At 43.0% G+C, this 26,491-nt stretch overlaps 1 protein-coding gene across 2 annotated transcripts; it reads right to left on the reverse strand.

Moving 5' to 3' along the window:
- Positions 1-591: 591 nt before the first annotated feature.
- rab11fip5a (RAB11 family interacting protein 5a (class I)) lies at positions 592-24,946 on the reverse strand. 2 transcript variants are annotated; one of them, XM_041060337.1, is made up of 7 exons: positions 24,247-24,381; positions 19,898-19,988; positions 11,592-12,103; positions 9,785-10,358; positions 5,326-7,836; positions 3,632-3,785; positions 592-3,395 (listed from the first exon to the last, which is right to left on the reverse strand). In XM_041060337.1, exons 3-7 carry the CDS (start codon positions 12,004-12,006, stop codon positions 3,138-3,140), a joined length of 3,912 nt encoding a protein of 1,303 aa, XP_040916271.1. In that variant the 5' UTR covers positions 12,007-12,103; positions 19,898-19,988; positions 24,247-24,381; the 3' UTR covers positions 592-3,137. The 2 variants fall into 2 exon arrangements, with proteins under 2 accessions (XP_040916271.1, XP_040916270.1); XM_041060336.1 differs by lacking the exon at positions 19,898-19,988 and having other exon boundaries at positions 24,247-24,946.
- Positions 24,947-26,491: the final 1,545 nt, after the last annotated feature.

Raw genomic sequence — 26,491 nt, forward strand, 5'->3', positions numbered from 1 at the left:
GCCAGGACATGATGTGGGAAACAGGACTACATATCCCAGAAGAACTTGCTTTGTTGTTCATTGTTTAAAAGGGGGTGATACCGTGTAACGTGTTATGTATGAACTTAGAGTAAAGAAATGATGAAGATACGAGACTTTTTGAGTCATCGTGTTGTTTGTTGAAGGTGGTTGTGTGGTTTTTTTTTTTAAGAGGATAACATAGCCCCCTAGTGGCGGCTTCCAATTAAAGTCTGCAAAAGTAACTTGTGCAGGGGTTTGACAAAAAACACCTCACATTATATTTTAATACAACACAAGCTACAGACACACACAAAAAAAGTCCACCTCTCTCAACAAAAACAGAGAATTAAAAATGTAAAATGGTTGTCATTCACTGCAAAGGAGTAGTGTTAGGTATTATTGTACATGAAGTCCATACAGTAGGTGTCTGTGTTACTGGTTACTTACTAAAAATGTCTGTAATTAAAGGATGCAGTATTTGGAACAAGTTATCAGAAACCATCCCTAAATGCAAACATGGAAACTTACCACAGTCAGTCACGTAGCAAAACACACACAAACACACCCCAAAGAAAGTTTTACAACCAAACGTACAGTGAGCAAGAAACACAAAATATTCTTTATTAAATATACAAAATTTGTGAAACAGAATTGCATCACGAATTGTAAACTTTCCAATCTTACATCCTACCTTAAGCACATTCCACCGGCTACACAATCAAGGACAAAGTACAATCAGTTGAAACTTAAATAAAAACTTTTAAAAATGGAAGACATTGAGGAGGATGTTTATTCTTGCGCTTCGTAAGTGCTGAGTCACATTTAATATGTCTCTACAGTCATCTATGCACTTGATATTGCGATCGCACAGCAGAACTGAGATGACAAGACAGTTTGGGATGTTTTTGTATGCTTCAAGCTCACTGGCTAGTCATTGTTGTGGTGTCAAAGTAGGCCAAGTGCTGAAATCACAGAGCGATTAGAAAGTGCAGTACGGTGTAAAGTAGACCTAACTATACCGACATCAGACAGACAGGTACAGTAGAGTTATGTTCTGATGATAAAGTAGTGCAAGAACATCCACGAATGCTGTTAACAGTGGCATCATATCAGAATACTTTATGGTGTATCAATCTGCTCCATAGATTAAGTTTCAAGGCTTTTTTTTTCTTTTTGGCATTTCACAGGAAATCACTGTTACTGCTCATTTTCTACTGGTATGCATACAATTTGTTTTTGTGCAGTGATCTAAACAATATCATAACAAAGCATCAGAAGAAAAAAAAAAAAACAAAAACAAAAAAACTTTCAGTGAACAGATGGCTTTTCTCTTTCAAAACCTGCCCCAAGCCCCGACAAGTAAAATGAAGTGCAAGATTTTTAATGAATGTCAAAACAAAAAAAAAAATAAGGCAGCATTTGGCATTTCAATACGGCATATCTGCTGTAAAATGCGGTATATATCCCTTTATATAACCTGAAAGCAGTAGCGCTATGCGTGCTTGAGCAGAAGCAGATGTGACACACAGACACTGAGGGAGTGGGAGTCAAGTACCAGCATGTCGCAGGCTTTTTCTCAGTGTGGTGGAGCCGTGTCGACAACGCACACATGGGAAGGCAGAAGCATGAGATCAGAGAAGCTGTGATGGCTGATCTTGATGCTGTTCGGATACTGAGTGATACTGTCTTCACCTGATAACGCCGTGACCCATACAACAATCAGTTAGCTTATGTGGCTGAGCATTATGGGTAATTTCAAAACATGCCCATAGAACAGAAAGAAGAGGAGAAAAGAAGAGGAAAAAGAGGAAGGAACAAGCAAAAGATAAACTGCACTTTTCCGTGCGTAGAAAACAAAACCTTTCACTTGCTGGCTAAGAACACTTTTGAACATTCATAAGCTACGTTCGGTTCCCAGTAATGTGCACGTGACGAGGCTGAAGTCTCACACCGCTCATTTGGTTTGTAGTTTCAAAAACTAGTCAGAGCACTCGACATTTATCAGGGAACGTTTGTAGAGTGTCAGTCCAAAACAACATATGCACCATCCAGAGAAAGTGACGCCAATCACAGGGGTGTACATCATTCCAGTTATCCACTATAAGGAAGATACTGACGGTTTTGCATGTTTCACTCATGAAATATAAATACTGTATAAATAATTAGACTTGCTTTTCTCTGTTTTATCATCATAAATCAGGTATCTCTGGATTTTGAACTGTTGGTTTTTTGACATTTCATCGACTAAATGTTTTAATTTCCTTCCTTTTGTGCAGCCACTAGTTTGAGTTCATTTCAGTGCAGCATGAAAAACCACTTGCAGACACTTTACTTGCACTGAACATATTGTAACTGTATTGTATACTGTAATAAACAGGAAATTAAATGTTTTTATAATCTATTAATCATTTAAGCAATTTTTCAATTAACCATTAACCAACCAATAACTGCTCGATCAAACAGCCCCTGTTCTTAACTGCACTGCTGTTTACTGCCACAGATTCTCTTCTTGAGCATCAAGTCTCTGCAGCTTGATTTTCATGCTGAAACTGAAATAAACTGAAACAAATGGCTTCCTTTAAAAGTGGAAATCAATCTAAAAACAGATGGAAAAGGTCAGCAGTGACAAACATGCAAAACTACCAGAGTGGCCCTTCGAGCTAACAGCTTGAATTTACATTTTTGAAGTACTGAGTGAGGGGTTAGGTGGATATACACTGTTGTGGACTGAAGCCCTACGGTTTCTCTCTTTTGTGATAAGGTGATAGAAGTGACATGTGAGGTGAAAAGGAGGAATCAGTGTTTCTACAACCAGATCCCAAAAAGGAGGCATCTGGGTTTTATCCCCACTGGGCTCACTCCTCTGTGAGCTTAAAACCAACTGGCTGTGTGAACCTGAAAACAACCTGAGGACCCGCTACATTCAAAACCGCCCGAACCAAACCTTGCAACGAGAATGTGTTTCAGTACAGTAAAGCATGCCGACTGGAAAACATGGCCTCGACATCTCTCAGTGCCTAAATATTTGTATCAAAAAGGACAGCATAGCAGTGAAAAGACTAAAGAGCTGTTGTGGAGGTTAGAGTGAACAGATGAGGGCCGAACTGCAAACCCTTGCCCCCCCCTGCCCCCTCTCGTCACTTGAACTTGGAGCGCACTTGCAGGAGAGTGGGCTTCTGCTCCATGATGCGCACCAGCAGCGTGTCAATGTAGTCCTCCAGATCCCTGACCTGCGGCTTCAGCTTCTTCAGCTCCACCTCCCGCTTGGCCAGCAAAACTTTCTGACGCTCAAACTCTGTCTTCTGCCTCTGCAGCTCTGCGTCCCGCTGCACCAACAACGCGACCAGTTCGCTGTGGTTCAGGTGGTAGTACGAGCCCGCTCCCTCTGTCAGACACTGAAGGCAGAGAGAGAAGCAGATGGACAGGTATTAATGTTTTGTTCCTTATGGCACTAGCAGCTATACCTACTGTTTCAAACTGTTGCCAGTGGTGCAGGGAACGTTTTTATTTTCACAATTATTAAACAAAACTGTAAGTAATGAGAGACGCCATTATTGTTGTTGTGTCTTACCAAGTTATTATCATGTTATTATTGTGTTATTCACATTATTACAATAGAGCTATACTGCACCTTCTTCTTGTCTGTCTGCTCGCTGAGCTGGCTGCTCCTCCCTGGGTGGATGGTGGACTTGAGCTTCTCCAGGCCGGTGGCCAGCACAGACCGGCCCTCAGTCCGCTTCTCCTCAGCCAGTATGGCAGTGGTCAGGGGCTTCACTGGGTGGGGGCTGGAGAGGACAACGACAAGGAACACATAGAGTACATACTGTCAGGTATTCCACCTGATACAGCGGCAAGACCTCTGTGGCTGGTTTAAGATTTATACGGACGACTTTAACGTGATGTAAGGGACCAAGATCTGGTTGCCACACTGGAGGTCCACAGCTCTTGGACTTCTGTGGCTAAAAACAGCCAATTATCTTCCCCCATTGCACATCATGGCCATTTTTTTTCTGTGTATGAAATTAAACAGATGTAATGTGAGAGGGAACACATCCCTCTGTAGTTAAAACTACTGAGGCCGGAGTTAAAAGCAGACACTGCTTTATTTTACAGGGGGGAATCACAAGCTACAAAGGTTACAAATGAGCTTTTATTCTGAAAATTGCACACAACACAGCCCTAGTTGTGAGCCCTTGGTGTGAAGACACAAAAGTTTTTAGCAAATTAACTTTTGCGTTGGGTTTTTTCCTAACACATAAACATCTTACACGGGCTAAAAAAGATGCCCCTTTCTTGCTGTTTAATTAAATCAGTTTGCCTGCTGGTCATTTAGCTGCCGAACAACCAGAAACCAGTTGTGTGTTGAAGGATATTCTCAAACTACAGCTTTACAATAACACAGGAAGGAAAGTTTCCTGTGTCAGTGACCTACATTTACAAGGAAACTTATATTAAACCTCTCACTTATTTACTTGCTGCAGTGACTTGCATTCACACAAGCACAATCTTTGTCACATATGTATTTCTTTAGCTCAGTTATTACAGGTTTTCCCATTATTTTGGCACACCAGATTGTCCTGTGGACTTCCAGGATGACACCAGACACGGATGCTAAAGATCAACCTTTTAAAATCCCAGGAGCTCTTAATTTTAGTGATCAAGAGTAAAGGAGGTTAGACAGGCGTAAGACTCCTCATTAAAGGAAATGCTGGTGAAAATTGAAATTAAATGAGTTCAAAACTGGAAGACTTAATTGCATGCGTTGGGGCAACCAAACATGTAGAATTATGTTAAATGTGTTATTACCCCGAGGTGGAAAGGAAATGCTATCAGTGACACAACAACACCTTGTTTGCCTCATATAAAGGCTGGTTTCTGGTTGAGATTTTGGCAAATGAGTGTGGCTGCGTGAGAACACTGGCTGTGGGGAGGGGGGATGGAGTGTGTGTGTGTGTGTGTCGGGAGGGAGGGGGTGTATGCTAGGAATCAGGGCAAAATAATAACTGCTAATTGGCCTGAGGCTCTGTTTCCCCTCCTGTTACCACAGAGCCAGGACACACACAAGACACCTGCAGAGGAGTCCTGTTAACACCAGTATATGCGTGTGTGTGTGTGTGTGTGTGTGTGTGTGTCAGAGTGACAAAAAAGAGAAGGTCACACCACAAAAGGAGAAACCCCGTGAGAGTTGGCTGCACAGAAGAAAAGCAGGCGGAAGCAGAGCCGCAGAGGGAGACTGAAGAGACGACAGGATAGAAGATTTTGGAAAGCTGGATAAAGTGCTTCGCCTCCACCTTGTCACCGAGCACTGAGCATGTGCAACCTCACCTGTTCTGCTGATTGGCTGCCTGCTGCTGCTGCGTCTCCTCAGGCTTTGGCGCAGCGGCTCGTGCCATGCTGGGTGGTGAACTCGCCGAAGTGTTGGCAAGGAGAGGGAAGGAACAGAGATCTACAGGGGAGCTGCTACTTTCAGGAGTTAGAGAAGGAGCAAAGGAGGTCAGACAGGTGAGATCAGGGCATGGCTGAGCTGAGGAGGACTCCTGGATGGCACCGGGATCACTCCCAAATGACGGCAGGAGGAGTTTGTCGAAGGCAGGCGTCAGTGTGCCCTCAGACTGGGAGCGGTATAGCGTAGCAGACTGGGCCTGAGGGCATTTTGAGAACTCGTCATCTAAGATGATGCGCTGGCTTTTCACATCTCCTTCACTGAGCCTCTTTGGACCACAGCTTGCATTAGAGTCTTTTGGTGCTGCAGGGAGTACTTGTAGATCATCCTCTATCATGAAATTTGTCTCAAGAGTCGCGGTCTTGTCGTTGGCTACATAAGAGGACTTTTCTAATCTGTCGGTTTGATTGATTTCTCCGTCAGATGGCTTGGATGAACTGGTGGAAAGGCCAAAAGTGGCATCAGCAGTCGTCTGAATCTCACTCAGCTCACCGCAGAGCGTTGAGTTCGCAGAGTGTAGTGTCTCGTCTGGCTCTGAGAAGCTGGAGCACTTGGAAGAAGGGTGAGACTCACAGGTCAGGTAATCCTGTGAGTCGGTGCTGACATAAAGGCTTCGACAAAAGCTGCTGGAGCTCTGATCAGACACTAGAGTGTGCAGTAGTTCGTTGTCAGTGTCTTGGCCAGGACTGGTATTGAGGAAATTATCAAAAGACCGAAATGGCACTGGGTAACACTGGCTAGCATCCTGTCCTCCTAAACCCCTCCTCTCAAAGGGTGATCCCCACAAACTCTGCTTCACATCAGGAGAGGAGGTTGTGATGTGCAATGATGGGAGTGTGGAAGACTCATCACCTGGAGTAGCAAGAATCTCCACTTCTGTACATTTATTTACAGAGCTGTCATTGAACTCCTCACAAAAACCCGCTGAGCTGCTGAACTCATTTAAGCTTCTCTCTCTACTTTCATCATCAGACTGTGGAGAGACGCTGGACTCTGCCTGTACGTCAGACAGTTTTGGCAACAGGTCGGGGTACACGACATTAGAAACGTTTGGTGTCTGAGTATCTGCGCCTTCACTTTCAGTCTCTGTGGCAGAGATTATGAGCTGCTGATGTGTAAGCGCTGGGGACTGCGGTGCCAATGGCGTCTCTGAATTGTTTGAATCTACCCTTTCATCTCTATCCTGCTGCTGAATAACAGTTTCCTGGGCTGCATCAAGTAAAGTCAGATCATTTGACCTGTCAGTAAAGTCAGCTTCAGATTCTGAGGGCTTTGAGGCTTTAGCCACAGCGGACTCAGAGGCCTTCTCAAGGCCCAGGATGCTGCTTTCAAAGTTCTGTGCCTCAGCTTCCTCGGAGGAGGATGCAGACAGTTTGTCTGAATAAGATGAAAGACAGGAGAGGAAATCCTCCTCTGCTGAACTGCCGAGACCTGACGAGCCAGGATCTGGGGAGCTGCTGTTGAGCTGTGTAAATGACGCTGAATCATTTGTGTTAGTAGTGCTGTTAGCTTTGTTAGTTTCGGTGCAAGCATCAAGTTTTGGTGAGTCAGCGGAAGCATTTAAAGTTATGGTTTCAGTCTCAAAGCCTCTGTGTTCAGGGATTGTTTCAAGCACAAATGCATCGAGGTGATGAGTATTAGTGTTGGTCATGTGACTGGTGGACTTGTGAGCTTCAGATATTAATTTTCTGCACGGTTGATGATGTAGTGCGTCATTCACATTTATGCTCTGATCAGCTTCTGTTACGGGGAGTAATGTTCCTTCATTATTGCAGCGTTCCAGTGGACGGTCACCGGCAGTGTTTTTCCGTGTTTTAGAATCTGTGGTCGGGTCCTCGGGAGACTGAAGCCTGCCAGCTGCAAATGCTTCAAAGGATTCGTCCCACTCTGGATCTGGTTCCAGCTCCCCAGCAGACGTAAAAGGGTTGGACGACTTCCTGCTTAAAGGTTTCTTCCCTTCTGTGGGAGCAGGAGGAAAGGGTTGTTTCTCAGCTTTGGCCATCAGGTCGCTCTTTGCATCTGTGCCAAAGATGGAGTCCTCTGTGTTTGGGTTGATGTGGGTCAGAGTGGGGTTAGGGTTACTCGCCTGCGGAAAGAGCTGAGCTATGGGGGGCCGGGAACTGGAGAGATAGGGCAAAGGAGGCAATAAAGGTTTTAGGGGCTGAGTGGTTAGCATGTCCTCATAGAAAGGGTTGTGCTGGAGGAGAGAGAAGAAAGGGTTGCAGGGGGATATGGGAGGTGGTGTGGTCTGTGAGTGGCAGAAGGGGTTAGTGTGATGCAGCGTAGAAACCAGAGAGGAAGTAGGTACAGGGGGGCCTAAAGGGTGCTGACTAGAAGGGAGGGGTGGTGGGTGGGGATCAGTGCTGGGCTTTAGTTTAGGGGACACCACCAGGCTGTGAAAGGAAGGGAACACAGTCCTCTTGATTAGTGAGGATTGTTCACACAGCTGCACTTAAGGCTTCCAGCAGGCTTTCTGTCACATCTCAATCATATATTTTTTATTGTTAATATAAAAATCTTGACAAGTGCAGCTTTAAAGCCACCATGTAAAGCATTTAAAGATTTCAGACATTAGTGCCCTCCGGTGGTAGCCAAATCATAATCTACTCGTACTCATAGTGACTTTAACTGTAACTCTGCAAACAGTGACAGTTAAAACTGCATTAATGTTTTCATATCTTCAAAAACTGGCAACGATACACATCAAAAAAGATCAATTTCCGTGCCTCACCTGTGTTTCCATTGGCCCATGATGTAATATTTTACAAGAAAAGTTGATGCAGCTGGGTGTAGTGATTACTTAGTGCTGCCGGTGCCAACTTGGCACTTTCCCTCCCCAAGGATCTAAAAGCATGTGGGTGTGTAGGCTATGAAAATGTATAGTTACAGAGCTGGCAGAAAGGCATTGAGTGTACTATGGTCCAGAATAGCTGACCTCAGTTCAAACAGCAGGTGCTTGTGAGTCCAATATTTTGTTTACGCTCGGTGTATGAAAATATTATGAAACTGTGCCTGGGTTTTTTTTAAATAACTGTTTAAGGGTTTTTAGAGACCTGACTTAAAGATTAGTTTTAAATAAAACTCAACAATACAAAGTGCAGGAGCAATGCACTGACAACAGGGAGCAGTACAAGAGAAAGAACAGTACAGCAGGTGACAACTCCCAAATAAATTACCCACTTTAGAATGTGCTTGTGGTAGAAGTGGAAATAAAATGAGATGGGGTTTTCTTCCCTCCTTTCTCCCTGCCCACACACACACACACACACACACACACACACACACACACACACACACACACACACACACACACACACACACACACACAGTAGAAATGCACAGGCAGACCCCACGCCTACACACACAGACACGCACACACATATATTAAACAAAAGCTGTAAGAGATCAAGTATCGTTCCAGCTCACATCATCATCTTTCCAGTGAAATCGACATTATTACTGAACCATATTACAGCGTGCACAAGGCTTCAGCTTGATGGAGCTAATTTCACGAGAGCAGCTCCCCTCCTCCATCTGCATTGCAGATACCTGCTGTAACCAGAGACTGAGACCAGGAGCTGAGGAGGGATGTGTACAGAGATGGAAGCCAACATCTAGCAGCCGTGCTGGCACACAGGAAGTGAAAAGTAAACAAACCATTTTGATGACTGTTCAACATAATTCTGCTTCTCTGAATAAAGATTTTGGAAATTAACCCTCAGGTAACTGAGTACATTTAAAGCCTTTACTCCACAATGTAAGGTTCTGTATGTTCTATTAGAGAACTCTGGTACACAGCAGATATTAACACCTTGTTATTACATTAAAGTTGCAAGGTTTGCTGGTATTTGTGCCTGTGACAATTATGTGGGTTGTATGTAATTTGAAAAGTTGTTGTATTGATCCGATTTATATCTAAGTTATTTAGTGTTTTCCAAAGGTGTATTCAAATACAGATTTCTCTAACATTTTAGAAAACCCCTCAGAATTTCCAGTGAGCTACTTGGTTGGTTCATCACTAATTTAGTTTAGTTTCTTGGTTTAGTTTCAACTTCACTGCTAAAGTATCAGCCTACACATCAAAAACATTCTTTCATGCCCACATCTTTACCAGAACAAAGCCAGAGTACACAGATCACATGCAGTTAGACGCCTCCGTCTGTGACCAGCGATGCAGGGGAACCCAAGACAGTGTAGGTACAAACTATCAGCAGGCTCACGAGCATGTCGGCTGGCTTTCACCTTCTTCATTTGATTCGTATTCAAACTAAAAATTATAATTCATCACCTGTTTGATGCTGTAGCAAATGAACTTCTCTGTGATCACAGTGTGCATCTCACCTGGGTTTGCTGTGCGAGTCCTTTGATCCGAACCAACCCCTGTGTTTCTCCTCAGTGGCAGCGGGGGCCTGTTCAGACCCATCCTTAGACTGACTCAGCCCTTTCCCAGCAGACTCACTCCTCCCGTGGGAGAACAAGTTCCTCCTCTGCTTCTTCCCCTGGCTTTCTGTCTCCGTCATGGAGGCAGCTTTTGGGGGTTCAGCCTGTCCTAAACGTTCCGCTTCTTCGCCCTGCATGGGGCCGCTTTGCTCCAAAGCTGCTGCTATGGCAGCCTTTTCCTCCTCGCCGGGTTTGTCAAAAGACCAGCGGCGCCCGTCCCCCATGGGACCTTTGGGGAAGTCTGTGGAAGCCCGCGGGCTGAGGTTTTGTAGCGACATGGAGAGGGGCATAGACTTCTGCAACAGTCCCAGGCCTAAAGAATCTGCACGCTTTCCTGAGCCTGGGTCCAGGGGCTGGACGTTATAAGCATGGCTTCCGTTAACGCACACAGTGGGCTGAGGCACTGCTATGGTGATCTCACCGGCCTCATCACATTTCAGAGAGGACGACTTGGGTGATGTGTTTGCTGTGTGCTCTGCAAAAACAAGGCACGAAGAGGAGGAAATGAAAAGAAATAGAGAGAGGAAAACAGAAAGATAGGGGAAAATTGATGCAGGTAATGAATGACTTTTACTAAATTAAATCTGCAAACAGCTTAATTAGGTGATAAAACCTTGTAATGGCTTTGACTGACCATTCTTTTCACAGCAGGATGGGTCAGAATCTGTGGCTGACAAAGGTTCAGGAATGATGGATTCATTTACCTCTGTGTGATTACTGAATGAGTCCTAGTAGAATGGGAACTGTTGCTCTGTGCTTTATAGTGTAAACATCTCTCCAACTCCCCAATCAGGTGATTTATCTGTGTAGACGGCGCTCAGAGGAACACATGCCGCCATAAAATCTGCACAACTGTCAAACTATAGCGGCTCCACATGTGGGAATTTCACTTCAGTTTAATTAATTCTTTGCAGGCCTATTATCAGCTTGTTTCAGGACAGGGGGTGCACACATCTCCTGAATTTATGTTTCAACATTATTGAGTAAATACATTTCAAACTTTAGATAATCTGCTAACAAATAAACAAAAAGGGGATATGAAAACCTAACTTCATTAAGGTGATTAAAGGTAGAAAGCAGAGTGTTTGTAGCCTCTTCCTGTTTCACACTCACTTTTCCTGTAGTGTGTACATGCGTGAAAGTTTCAGTTTCACAGTTCATCCAGTCCACCTATTTTCTAAATAGCAGTCACACAAATGCAGCTTCCTTTTTAGAGTTAACAGCGTGAACATCTGTCCGTGAGCAAAGAAAGCTAACGAATACAGATGCCTCCACACCGGTGCACTGCATGGTACAATTAAGCGATTCACATCCAGCCATGCTCTGTGGCATGCACAAAAATGCTGAGCAGGACAAGTTTATTCTGATTTTGTACCAACATGACCAAAAGGAAAAGATCTAAGTGACTTTGAAAGAGGGTTCGTTGTTGGGGCACAGACGGCAGAACCTTCAGTCACAGACTGATAGGGGTTGGGTTGCAGTGCATAAACCCTTCAATACAAAGACGAATGCATGTTGAAAGTTGCTCTGAGTGATCAGTCATGGGTTGTTCCACAAGAGGTAAACCCGAACCTGCAAAGCGTGTCCACTATGAATAAAAGGATGGATGACTGAGAAACTGAAATCTACTGTTGGACTAAATGTGCAGTGGGTATAATATTAAAATATTCTTCAGTGCATGATAGCACTGTCTGCTGGTGATTCTTACCTGGGCTGTTGTCTGCCGTCAGGTTGCTGCTGTTACTGGGCGAGTTAGAGAGGTCAGAAACCACCACGCTGATGCCGGCTGTGGGACTGAGGCTCCCACCCCGCGACGACGACTCGCTACTCTCCGAGCCCAGTGATGTGCTGGAACGAGTGTCTGATGACTTCCTCAGTTTCCCTCTCAGGAAAAAGGTCCTCATCTTGCTCCGCCGGGCCTCGCCCCCCTCGTCATCCTCGTAATCCTCCTCCCCGCCTCCATCGCTCGGCAGCCGTTGACGCATCCGATACAAAGACCCGTATCCACCTGGCAGGACGGCCGACGAGGAGTCCTCGTCACTGGATCTCCTCTTCCCCCTCATGCGCTCTTTGAGCTTGCTGAAGGTGGAGGTGCCCTTGTCCTTCATGACGAGGTCGTACATGCTGGCCGTCAGGTTGTTTCGGGTGAACTGGATGTTGACTTGAATGTCTCCTCGTTCCTTCTCCTTCTTCCCCGTTTTGGAGTTGAGTCTGAACCACCTGCAACACAGAAACATCCATCACATGAGCTTAGTGGACACCAGTGTGTATCATTTATCAGTGAAATAATTAGTCACTTAGTCAATTAGTTGGTTGACAGAAAATTAATCGGCAATAGTTTGGATTAGTGATTCATTGTTGAAGTGTTTTATCAAGCAAAAACTACAGAACAACTGCTGATTCCAGTTTCTATGATAAGAGGATTTGCTGCTTTTCTGTTTTATATCATTGAGAATTTGATGACTTTGTCTTCTAAACCATTTTTTATAATTTTACAGCCTAACTGATAAATTAATTCATTAAAAAAAACAGCAACAGAACAACAGAAGTTAGTAGAAGCTTTTAATATCTGCACTGGCCTTCTGTACAAGCCCTAAATAGAGTATCCATTGATTTTTCCCATTGACAGCGTTACATGACTTTACAGTTGGAGCTCTTTCTATAGCTTGGATTGGCATGAGACCCTTGCAGCTGAATCATCGTTACAAAACGTAAACAACTGAATTAGAAAACATCTAATTCTTTGATAAAAAGTTAAAAGTTACAAACCCACGTCCATAAAAACCTTAAGGTGCATTTGAGCGAGAAACACTCAAACACTGAGCTTTAAATTGTGATACCGGAGACACTAACAGCTGCAGAAAACTAAAGACAATCTGCAGCTGAAATCAATTCAGTTTTAAACCCCCCGCCCCCCAAAACATTTCGCTTGAGTCATCAATTAGTTTTCGGCATTGAATGGGGTCATGAAGTACAGTGAATGACTGTATTATAATCATGAATGGAGCTAATCTGAATGGGAGCTGTGTGTGTGTGTGTGTGTGTGTGAGTGGTCTGTGTCCTACTAATACGCAAAGACGTGTGTGGCCAGACATCCCACAATACCTCGGGTGGCGGGGGGGAGGGCAAGAACAATGAAGTAAAACAACGCTCATTTCTGATTGAGCAGCGAAGTGCCCTACATAAGTATGACATACCATCACCCCAACTGTAAATCCCTTTACTGGACGGGCACCGAGAAGCAGTTCTTAGAAATGGTGTTTGCCGGTGGGTGGAACAGTGCCAACAAGTTCACCTCACCATGACTCATGGGAAAGTCTCATCTGCTGTGTTGTGACTGGTTTAAAAAACACGATATGACTGAGAAAAATTCCCCCAGTTAACATGTGTTTCTGACACTGGCGTTTGTGACACGGCGCAAGGAGGATGACAGAAAAATAGGCCTGAAACCAAGACTTGCTTTTATGTGTTCACTTCCTGTGCTGCTGGGCTATTTTCACCTCACACCTCAACCACAGTGCCTGTTTGTTCCTCTTCAATATAATCTGTATGAGGCCGAGTGACACCTCCGTATACTACAATTTTACTTTACGAGTTCCTTTTATGAATTATCTGATATAGAAAAGACAAAAGTGAAAAGTCATAACACAAACCTAAAACAGATCCCAATAAAAAGTGATAAATGTACAAATGCAGATATCTTTACCAAACACAAATCACCGATGAAAATATTAAAACATGAAAAAGTACAATGAAAAAGTACAATGAAGTACAATTACATGCAATTTTGTAATCGCAGTTTGTGGTTGTGAAACTCTGAGAGGAGTAACATGAATACAGCTTTATTGCGTGAATATAAAACAGGATGTCAGAGGGGTTGGAGGGAACGTAACAGAAATGCTGTTTCATGCATGAATACGATGTCCTGTTCCATGGAGTTGATAAGAAAATCTAAATGTCATGTTGTGGAACGTCAACCGCTCCACTTCAGAAAGTTACAAGAGCGGAGGTTTAAACATAAAAGGCGTGACATGAAAGCTCCGGCATGAAAGAAAAGTGAGGCTAGAACAAGCCCACTGACGTGCAAGAGGAACCCCACACTTTAACTGCACTGCTATCTCAGAAACCAGAGAGGTTTTTATTCCCGCCCTCCCCACCACCCATCGCAAGATCCCCTTCTTTTTTCTATAAACCGCAGTATGACTGCACAGAAACACAGCGAGGCAGAGAACTAACATAGGTTCAAACAAAATGCGATTTCAAAAGTTCATATCATGTATTTCTAATCTGCTTCATGCTAAAATAACCACACGTTTTCCATTTATCATTTAGCCATGGTTTTCTTATCAGAGTTGTAATGTTTGTGAGCATAGCATTTGGGCAATGATGGGAAACTAAAAACCTAACAAGGAAACCCAAACTGGTTTGCAGTTTGGTGAGTTAAAAAAAAACCTTGTTCACCAACTATTCAGTGGTGTAGAAATGAAAGACAATGTGCTTACTGTTAGCATGGTTACAACTGGATGTTCACATTTAGCAGTTTAGCACAGCAATTTTTTTATGTCCATATACTCTATATTACAATATACAAAATCCATATAAAATAAACTGACATTTAAATAAGTCAGATTTAATAGAAAATGCATAAAAAGCAGGTAAAAATAAAACTCCAGAGGGTTAATAAAAGTCCAACAGCCCTATAGTCATATACTGCCATTATTTCCAGGTCCCGTTCAGCTCTAACATCCAGCTGTTTGATTACACAGGAAAAGAGACAGAAAAAGTCTCTGCTCCAGCAAAATCACGGGCGTAATTGCAGGCTGCACTGAAGAAGCAACACAAGTCATATAATTCACAGCACAGGCTGTTATGTAATCATCATCATCCTGCCATCGACCTCAAGTTCAGCCCCGAAAACACGGCAACACCCGAGATGAATGCCAGTGAAAACAATTAGCGAACAAACTCCTTCCAGTGCAACTCTGAGAATCACATATAACAAGCAGGTGGAGCCCGGAGGACAGAAGAGAGAGGAATGCTTTTGCTTTTATAGCTCCACGGGAACACAAAACATTACATCTCAAATACACAACAATGGAAAGGTGCCACATGAGCAGACGTGGGAAACGTAAGGCGCTTTCATGAAGAACTCCAGATGTCGTTCACACGCATTAAACAAAAAGGAGATGGAGGAGGAGGAGTGTCAATCCCCTGACGCACGTACATATTTAAACTGCGGTAATATGTTTTTGTATTCGCATAAAGATAAACTTAACAGAGGCCGAGTTATTCTAATCCAGTACTGACATTTCATCAAATCAAATCCTGTTACCAGTCGATCAACTCATGTGTAAACAAAGTCAATTCCTCAGATTTAAACTTGTCTTTATTTGAAAGCGGCACAGATTTTCGTGCAGGCTTGTGCTCCTGTGACTAAAATTCTATATCAGTGCTTCTGCCTCAAATGCCTGTTAGGTGTGGGCTTGAGTTTCACATCGGTGCTCCAACAATAGTATCAGGACCTCCTCCTGACACGGCGGCCAACTCCCTGTAGCCAAGGTGGGGCTCACATTCCAAACACTGGACCAGGGAGCTACGTAAGGGTTTTCTTATGCAAACGTCAAGCTACTACTACCACTGTCATCATCGATCTCACCATCCACAGATTGTAATTTAGGACACTATTCTTAAAGAATGTCTTAGAAGTCTCCCTCCTAGCTTACGCTTTCTGTCTTTTGAGAAGGGAGTGGACTGAAAACTTGCAAATTTGTGATTTATTTACATTTGTGCTGTTGAATTTTGGTATTTAGGTGACTTGTGCACACAGAGGGAGAACAAAAACTGCTTCTGCTGACTAAAATAATTTCAGGAGCTGCTTCTGTGACACAAAAACCGTTTTCTGTTTTTGAAGACGATGCAAAAAAAAAAAAAAAAGTTACAGGCCTATTTATACATGTACACCTGGGCTTGTGGGCCATGTAATGCATGAACAAGCCTGACAACAACAAATGCGAACATGAGGCCTAAATACAGAAACTACAAGACATTAAAAACCAGCAGCACATTTTGAAGCCCACGTACTCAGGCAGAGCACAGTCTGTTACAGAAGAGGACCCAGTTTTCCAAAAGCATCGTCCCACGCAGACTCCTGTATACTTCAACAAGGCTGCTGACCTGATACTGAAAAGCATTTGGGGTTGTAGACGTGCACTGATAAGCCTATGAAGATCTCTGCACTACAACAATCCTCAAAACCAAATGTTCTAACTGCTTTTTTGGAATTTGTGGGAGTTGTTGTTGTTCATAGACAATCCCATTCCAGAGCTGCAGAGCATAACAGCATATCTGCTTCCCCATCTTGCAAAAACAGGAAATCACAACACTCCACCCCGTCCCAGCTTAACACCATCTTCTCATCTCGCACTGCTCCCTGATCCACTGAGAAGTAGATAGGGAAATCTTCTCTTCCAGCTGCCGTCTCAGGCTAGGCTACAGCCTGCAATGTATACACCTTCAGTGGAACAAGTAGATCCCTGGAAACCCCCCCCTTCAAGACAGGACAGGGCTGAAATTACAAGACAAGTAGGCTAGCAACCTATTTTATCCAGCTTATACTCAGTCTCTATGGGACTCTGTGGGCCCGGGTGGTATCAGAGCCAGACGGAAGAGACTCTCTGAAGTGAAATTGGTGCCAAGGGCACAGGATCTGTGTCAACTGTGGAAATTAGCGCTTTATTCAACAAATATATTGGTATTTAAGCTTACATTGCCTTGAGATACAATGCTCAAAGTAGTCTACAGTGGCTGAGAGTTTTTTTTTATAATGTTAAGAAAACACAAGCAAATGAGAAAAACATCTTTACCACTCTCACACATATGAAAGACTAATACAGCTCTGTGAGGCTGTACTCAGACAGTACACAGCAGTGCTTTGCGCTAATTGCTAACAACATCATGCTCACATGCTCACAATGTCAATGCTAACATGCTGAGTTTTAGCAGGTACAATGCTTCTCACGTGCACCATCGTCGCTTAGCATGCTAACATTTCCAAATTAGCAGTAAACACAAAGTACAGCTGAAACTGATGGGAATGTCGAGTGTTCTGCAGGTATTTAGTTATAGAAAAGTGCTGCACAAATTGAGTGGTTGACTGTTTTTCCAACCTGTTGAGACAATCGCCTTCATGCACAACACCAGATCTGTTTAAATCACTGAAGAAATCTGAGATGTGGGTGGCGATTCAGAAGCCCGGAACAAGAATAGCAAGTCATATTTTTGTCCAAAGGAAGGGGGACTCACAACTATTACATCTCTGGTAAACATAAATGTGCTGGTCTGCTAGGCTGAGGAGGCATTCACTGACTGCTTCTGCAGCTAATTAAACATCCTGATTTAACAGAAATGTTACCAGCAAGGTCCAGCTGAAGCCAACAGTGCTGGACATACTGCAAATCTACAGTCACTGACCCAATGACGGCCCTGCAGCAGCAGACTACTGGCTTGATGCATCAGGCCCCTTAGAAAAAACGCAAGGTAGGTATAATGGAATGGTGCCGCTTCATTTGAGTTGCCAAATGAACACTTCCTATTACATCTCTTTCAGTGAATGAGGCCAACAAACCCTCCAGGAGCACTGTGGGTAACGGTGGTACGGTGGCCTGGATTCCTGCCTCATCAGCAGAAGTAGCAGACAGGTCACGAGTCCCAGGCCGCATTCCACATCTGGATGCGATGAGCTCTAACCTCACCACCAGCTTCCCTTGTAAAACTTTCACACCCGAGTACTGTCTCTTAAAACCACACATCCTCAGGCACACATCAGGGATCGGTGATAGAAAACCTGGAAAGGGTTGCTTGTTGTGGAAAATGTAGTGTTATGGAAAAAAAGAAACAAAGGTAAAGTTCAAATACACCGAACCTTTAGCAGACGCCAAGGACAATAACAAACTAAAATGAAATGTGCTGCTACAAATGCAATAGTTATAGGACCCAGCCGTATACACTGTCCTTTAACATCAGCTTACCAAATTTTTTATAAAGATTTAAACATCAAGTCTATTCATCAAGTCTACAACATAGTTTATTTCAGTTTGCTGAACATTTCCTGAAAGCCATCTGAAATTACAGAAAACCACATGGTCGCTCATGGGTGATTTTTGTCAAGATAATCTTTACACTTCTGCTTCATTTAACAAGCTTGTTTTCTAAAGATCTTCTTCTTCTTCTTCTTCTTCTTCTTCTTCTTCCTCTTTCAGTCGTTTTTGATCAACAACCCTCCCATTTACAGTGTACTTGGTACTAGCACTACAAATGCACTGGCTTGTGCATCCACAGTGGCTGGGTTTGAGGAACTGGGGATCGAACCACCAACACACCACCTGGGCCGCTCAAGCTTGTTTTACTGAGATCACAAAACAATTGTGTCATGATGAGTGGAAGAAGAGCAAACTTTATGATCTTATAATGTGATCACAGGAACATGAGGATTGGTTTTCATATCACAGAAAAATATTCAATGATCACAGGAAAACTAAGCATCTGTGCTGAGATCATGTAACAAACTGTGGTCACAAGACAACAACACAAATTGTTCAAAACACCTGACTGAACACCTTTGAAGAAAAGATCTTATTTAATTATTGATATGCTGTGGAAAACCCACGGAAACAGGGCTGAGCATTTAAATGCATTACGTGGGTGTTGTTTACCCAAGAATTAAGCAACAGTAAAATGAGTCAGTGAGCAAAAGTAGATCACCACAAACAGAAGCAAGGGCTGCAGCTACAAAAGCCTCATGACAACAAGGCTGCAACAAATAATAAAGGTTATTCAACTTTCAAATTAGTTCTATTTTACATGGCTGTTATTATACAAGGCCACCTTACGTGAGGTTCAAGGCCGATTTCTGCCTTACAGGAGGCAGATTCCTGTGAACACTGTGTCCAAATGTCAGCAGAGTAGCAAAATCAAGCATCCATGACTGTAAACGCACTGTTGGTTCCTGTGTTCCAGCAAATTTTCTGTGAGATTTATCCAGTGCTAAATCTCTAAAATAATAACCAAAACATTAACTATCATTTTTGAAGTAAAATCAGCCAAAAACAGGTGAGAAAGAATGTTAAGTCTTTATCCACAAAAGAAAATGAGACAACAGTCCGACTACTGATATTCAAAACATTAGATGTTGGATTTCTAGCTGCATTTTCTTTATGTACAAGTTTGCCATTTCCACACAAATCAAGACAATTAATTCTAACACTGATACTGGGTGGAGACTGATCTGTTTATCACTGATACTTAGCTAGCAAGCTGACATTTTATAAAGAAAAAAATAATGTAAAAATAAAATTGAGCTATCCTCCTCCTCCATGAACAATAATCATTTTCAGGGGCTTTTTACATTTGATTTGCTCATTTGCTAAATTTAGTGGAAACTAATTTTGACTAGTGTTTATCATCTCTTAACACTTCTTGCTTTGCTATTATTAGCATGGTGGCTAGTTGGCTAGCTAAGAGTGCTCTGAGCACCAACAGGAACAGTTTAGGCTGCTGTACCACAGTAACCTAAATTTGGGAACAAGTCTACCTCTTCTGGCCGTTCTGGTCTGGTAACATGTCGTTTACCTGAACACCAACAACTGTTTTCATGTGTTTGCTTGTCTTTACTGCACTGTACCTCCAGTTTTTTACACAACAACACAACCTCAACATGACTCAGGAATATAAGCCAGTAACAAGTGAACAAAATGTAGACTGCTGTATATCCTAATGCCTCTATAATGTTCACTAAAGGTAACTTGATAAATCTCCACAGATAATGTTTTCGAATAGCCGATGTGCATTTATTTTATCAAGGATGACTTGTCAGGTCATTCAGTTATATAACCTAAAGTGTCCATTAGAGTATATGCTCTCTAGGCTGCGGCTACTGAAAATCTGTCAGCTCTTAGTAGAGGATTTTTCTGGATGTACATCACACACATAGACAGAAACACACACAAACACACTCACAGTCTTTCTGCCTCACTCAGCAGATGGAGGCTCAGTTCTCAGGCCTGCCTCTGTATCACTCAGCCCTGAATCAACATCAGAGGTTTGCCTCCTACAGACAGACAACATGACAGGGGATATGAGACTAAGACACCAATAGAACATAAAATTTTGACGTCTCAATCATAATATCAGCAATGCAAGAACTGCCTGCTCAATATGTGAAGAATCCCTGACCTGCAGCAAATAAAGAGGTGAATTGTGAAATTATCCTCTTGGGGCGAAACGTGATTATGAAGAAAACTGTATAACAACTTCAATACTGAGCAAAAAAAGCATAGCAAAATTAACATTTTGTTAATAACACATGGTTGCTTGCTATGTATGCTGAACTGGCTGTGTTTCTGTAGCTTCCTCCTGACAGACCCTTCAGGGGAATTCACCCAACGCCCACCTTTCCAGGAATCTGCTCTACTCTGCTAGTTTAACATGCAAATTCATCACGGCCACTGCATCCTCCCATACCACCCATTTGAGGTCAGCTGTTGTAACTTTATTTAAAGCCGAAATTGCTGATTAAGTTCAGACACACTGGGATATGTTTTAAATAAAGCACTCAGGTGGTTGTTTTGCTTTTCTGATTGCTAGTTTCTGAAGATAAACTGTGCCAAATAATTGTTTCAGTCATTTTCTTACCAAAAATGCCAAACATGCTGTTCCAAGCTTCTAAAGTGTGAGGATTTGATGCTTTTGTATGTCGAATGTGACAGTAAACTGAATATGTTGTGGACTGTTGGTCACACAAAATGAGACATCTGAAGAAGGTTAGATAGGAAAATATAACATATTTTGTCTTTCTGACGTTTTATAGACAAAACTGATTAATGGACAATGAAAATAATCATTAGTTTCAGTCTTACATTGCACTAAAGTCAAAGGAAATTAATGTTTTTTGGGGGGGCTTTTTTTTTTTTTTTTTTTTTTTAAATCACATCTAAATTCATTGGTCCACCACTGTTTTAGCCATCACTTTTTCTTCATAATCTAAGATGCAGAATAAACCTATCCACTACAATATCCACATTTAAACCTCATCTTTCATTTCCACTATGAGGGGAAAACGCTGATTCAGAAATACACTGTATGGAAACTGATTAATCCTGGAGAGAATAAAATAAGTCAGAGGTACAGAGGAAAAAGGCCAATTTTGCCTGCCATGTCTCCCTTTTGCTGAAATATACGACCCCAGGCACTATATCACTTCCTCCGCCTCCTCTACAGGGCTTTATAAATATTAGAAATTGTATGGTGAAAGAGTCCTGGCAGAGTTTTGGCCCACACACAGCTCAGGTCCTCCAACTGTGCAATAATAAAGGCAACACTGTTGTCACCGAAAACGCCTTCACTCCATCTCACCTGAACAGCTCATTGATTGCACTTATTTTTATTATGTGCATTTTTATTATCAGATTTTACTGCCACCATTCACCTCTTCTTCTAGGTTTTATAACCATGCAAATAAAGCTCACTTTAAACAAAACAACAACCCTGAAGAATCTGTTTTTGCTCAGCCACAAGATAACAGAAATCACACACCTTTATTTATATGAGTGTTGCTGAGAACAGCTCAAAACCACAAACCATCCTAAAGTGAAAACTCACTCACTAACACGCAAGTAAGGAAGGAAAAGCCATCATCCATTTCTACTCATGAATGGTACTTTTCTGACCTTTCTTTTCAACATGAATCACTACATGGCAAATGCACAGTGGTCTCAGACTGCTCAGAGCCCACTGTAAATATAAAATAATAAAATTCATGACAAAACAAACTCCACTCAAGGTAAACTTATTTGCTTTTTCTGGGGCTTTTAACCATATCACACAGCCTCCATCAGCAGATGAACATTGCTCGGCTGTAATGGAACTGTGAACATTCAAACTGCCCATGAGTCAAAGCACTTTAGATCTACTCAAAAGTGCAATGAAGAACCAGAAATTGGTATATAGGTTTGGTATTGGGACTAAAACTCACTTAAGTTTAGCATTAAGTGGGCTATCAGAGTAATGTTGGCAATATCGAAGCCATTCCACTTTTGTTTACAGCTTAAAAGCATGAATAACTATACTGCTGATTTCACTCTGAAACATTAAACTTTGACTTTTCAGTCTATCAAACTTTCCAGGTTTAAAAGTCTATTGAAAAATTAAACTGCAGAGTTGATTTTTGTCTTCTGTGTACAAACCAATGGGCAACATACAAAGAAGACAAGTTAGAAAGTACTGAGAAAATGCACTGTTGATTTTGGTCTTCTCGTGGGATTTGCTATGACTATAACAAAAATACATAATATCAAGCTTATCTTTTACTGTCCTATACTTTAGCGCAACATCAAGTCGCATGAAAACAACAGCTTCTCCTAAAATGTGGCTGGTGTTCTGCTGGATGTTCTCTGTCAAACCCAAACTGTTTAATGGTGGTGAGTGTTAACTGTGGAGTGTGTTGCTATTGACCAACCCAGTTTCACTGAATATCATGTGGAGACAGTGAATGGACCAAGGCACCAAACTGCTGACACATCACTGTCACAGGCTGACTCTAACCTTCAAGTGACCACCTCCAACAGGGCCGTCAGGAGGAGACTGGTTCCCCTTTCATCTCATATTCACAGGTCTATCTGAGAGAAAGTGCAGTCAGGTCAGACGGTTGTCACGTCTACCAAACTGCCATAAAAGGACACAAAAGCTAAAAGAGGGTGAGAGGAACATTTGTGTTCATCATGAAGCCAAAATTTTAAATCTGTGCTCAGTCAACAGGATGTCAGAATGAAGGAAGACGTTTGAGGTCAAGTACCAACTCTAATTATTACTGTCGTGATGTTATTCAAAGAACAAATCCACATGAAAACACAACAGTAATTAAAGAAATATGTCTACTGGTAATGTCCTCTGTGTTGTGAGGTAAAATTTTATGTTTGGTGCTATCACTGACCTCTTTAGCATTCACTGTCTGGTGAATGCAAACCAGAAATGAGGTCCTGGCTTTGGCAATGACATAGCTGAAAAGAGGATGACCACACACTAAGCTCCAGCCGGTCCTTTTCAAGTTAACACAAATATCAGAAGTTTAACACAAATATCAGAAGATCAGACGATGATACTCGTGTTTACCTTAAAATAAAGACTCTGTGGTCAAAAAAAAAAAAGTAAATTAGCTCTGGGAGAATGTAAACAAAGTGCCATCACATCTCATTATGGTTTGATGGTCTGATTGCAGGAAATGTTTTAGCTATCCAACGCATCAGCAGTAAATGGCAAAAACTTCCTTAATTTTCTCTTAATTCTGCATCAATAAACAATCATACAGGGACAAACCAATCATTTAACACGCAGAGAGTCCATTTTTTGCTACTGACCGTAACCTAAATTGACCATAATGCATTGCTGCCAGTAGAAATGTGTGAGTAAAGTGTGCAAATCCCACTTTTTTTTCCTGCCCATTTCTGTCCTATCTCTATCAAATCTAACAGAAAAGTGCAACAAGTTCAGACTTGTTCTCTGGGGGGAGTTGAAATGAATCTTGGGAAGTGTAGGAGATTACAGAAAAACACAGAATATACAAAAGCTGGTGCTCCAATGTGGTACAATGCTCCAAATCTCCTTTTGTCACATACTGATCACAAATAAAAGTTATCTAATGTAGGTGCAAATGTACTTCAAGATTTGTCAAATATTTAACAAGTGAAATGTATGCAACAACAAACTTCACATCATGTCCAAGCGTGTGTTCCAGTTGGTGGTCTTCTGTAAAACAACATGTTATTCTAAAAATACCTTGGAGCTTTTGGATCATGAAACTGTTAGATAATCCCTGGATCTGGGACAGGCATTAATCCCTCTACGTCATGCCCGGGCTATTGGTAAAAAACGTTTTAAGAGACCACAACAAAACAAACAAACCAGGCACCTAGTGTGGGGAGGAGGTGAGGATTGGGGTTTCTAGAAGGTCTGGTTTTGGGGAAGCTTTCGGCCTCTGTGTGATGTGTAGTGGTCAGAGTTTAGTTTGGTACATCAGTGGGAGGAGGGAGGGTGTGTCTGCAGGGCCCTGATGCAGCACCAGAGATTTGACAGCTGTGCTTATGTCTGAGAACAAACTGTGTAGCAACTATACAGGACAAAAACACTGGCTGCTAAAAGACAGAAACACCCTGATGAGTTCACTGAACATGGGAAAACAGATAAAGCAAAGACAGATGAGGCATTTGAACGCTGATTTGGTCACATACGTTTGCCTCATCTGCACGTTGGAATCACAAACACACACACACACACACACACAGCTATTACATATATACACAACATTAACTTACTCGTTTTTCAAGAATTTACTCTCGTTAAAGACCTTGTCCAGCTGGATCACAGCCTGTCCAAGGAACACGTCCAGCCCGATGAGCGCCCGGTGCATCACGGTGAGGACCAGCTCGTTGCTCCCGGCCGAGTAGCCGCTCCGCCCGCCGCTCTCCACCACGCCGGGCTGCAGCTCGAACGAGCACTCCTCCCTCCACTCCGGCTCGGTGGTGTTCTCCACCACGCAGGTCGAGTATTTCTCCTTCCCCAGCTGGATGATGGTGTACACATCGCTGGTGCCGTGCTTGCCCTTGCCCCGTAAGCCCTTGCCTCTCAGCACCGTCACTTGGACGTGTGTCGGTACCCATTTCTGGTCCTCCTCTACGCTTAGCGAGGACATGTCCCCCACCAGACAGACGGACCGACCTGCCGCGCACACCGAGACGAGGCGAGGCGAGGCGAGGCAACCGTGGAGAGGTGGTGGTACTGTCCGCCGCTTCCTCCCTGCTCCGTGTGTGCACAGTCACATCAGCTCCGGGGTCGGCGGGCGGTGCCGCATTATGGCTGTCTGTTGTCTCTGCAAAGTTGCCGTGGTTGCCGGTTGTTTTGTGCCCTTGTAGCTCCTGCGTCTCGCAGCAGTCTGCTCTGCGGCAGCGGCAGCGTTCGTCCCCGCACGGCGCGTCCCAGCCTGTCTCCTCCTGCCGTACGGGCCTCTCTGCGGGCAGCGACGTCACGCCTTTATCCTCCTTCTTCTTCTGCAGGACGAGGAAGTTCAGCACCGACACAGCCCATGGCTGCATGCACAGAGACCACGGTGCACGCCTGTGCTGGAATGTAGGGTGTAGTACAGCATTTGTGTTTGCTATGTTAATCAGCAAAATCACCTCCACTCCTCCCAGATAATGTAAAGTTGGCCTCTGTTTGCCTGTGATGACTGTCCTCAGTGCAGACACCCTGATGAAGGCCTCTGTATAACTCCCACATATTCACACAACTCTTCACATGTTGTTTATCAGCTGATATAAGGCTGCATTTCACAATAATTTTCATCATCTGTTTTCTCAGTGAATCATTTGATCAGAAATCTGTGAAAAATGCCTGAGTGAGGTTGGATAACCACCCAGTCAAAGCCGGCTACTGTCCAGGGGCCCCGGTTCCACAGTTTGTTCCAGATCGTAACTGATAAATCCCTATTCCTTTAATAACTGATTGATTGTTCAGTGCATAAAATGTCAGAAAACAAAGCCCAAGTTCATATGTTTAGGCTCATACCTTACAGAAAAAGTGAAATCAGAGAATGGCTCGAAAATTTGCAGTTTTGTTTGACAAAACTACCAACTCAAGTTCCCCTTACCATCTTTTCCCAGAACTACAAAAACTAATAGCATAAATAAACTACAAATCACCCCTGGCTCTGCAGTATGAATGTACGCTGATGCACATTTCCCTAAAGCTCTGTCACTGGGCCAAATGTTTTCAGACAGAGTAACTGGCAGCCATTTTTGGTCTCTATCTATATCTTGGCTGAGTTCACAGCCAAGCACCAATGTCGGTCACCATGTGTGGACTTGCCAAGAAGTCCACACACGGTGACTGACATTGTTTAAAGGCTCTGTGGCAAAGGCAGGAACATTGGGCGATAAAGTGAGAGGATCCTGCTCGTTCTGGTCAGTCCATGACTCCACACCGCTCGTTACCTGTAGTCTACCTGCTCACCTAGAATCAGTTTTGCCTGCAATAACAGATATCCTGAGATGAGGTGTCAGAATCGGCATCAGGAGAGGAAACGCTGGGTCGGTGCATCCACAAATATAAATACATACCATCCTGTTGAACCTGCAAGGCTGCTGTGATTGTTATAAGATATGAACAAAAATCAGGTGTTTTCTTGTGACATTTCCTGCCGCTGCTCACGTTTAATGCAACATCCACTGTCACCATTTCATGAGTCAGTGCTGCAGGAAGGATTTTCCAAATCGAAAGCATCAAAGGTCATGACACCAAGTCAAACATCTGAGATCTGCTTTGATGTGTGATATTTTTGGCACATCCTGTTAGTGTTTTCACATGGTGGTTTCACTTTATTAGATTTTCCAGAACATAACGGCAAATATCTTAACTGCATGTTGCAGGATTTAAAAAAAAAATTTCCCTTGAGTTCAGAGTAGAGTCAACTTTGCCATATTCATGTACAGGAACAGAAACGACTGTTTCTCTGAAAAATAAGTTCTCTGTCAGTGCTGCCTTCTGTTTGCTGCGTATTTTAAT

Source organism: Toxotes jaculatrix, chromosome 17 (assembly GCF_017976425.1).
Source record: "Toxotes jaculatrix isolate fToxJac2 chromosome 17, fToxJac2.pri, whole genome shotgun sequence".
NCBI classification, from domain to species: Eukaryota; Metazoa; Chordata; class Actinopteri; family Toxotidae; genus Toxotes; species Toxotes jaculatrix.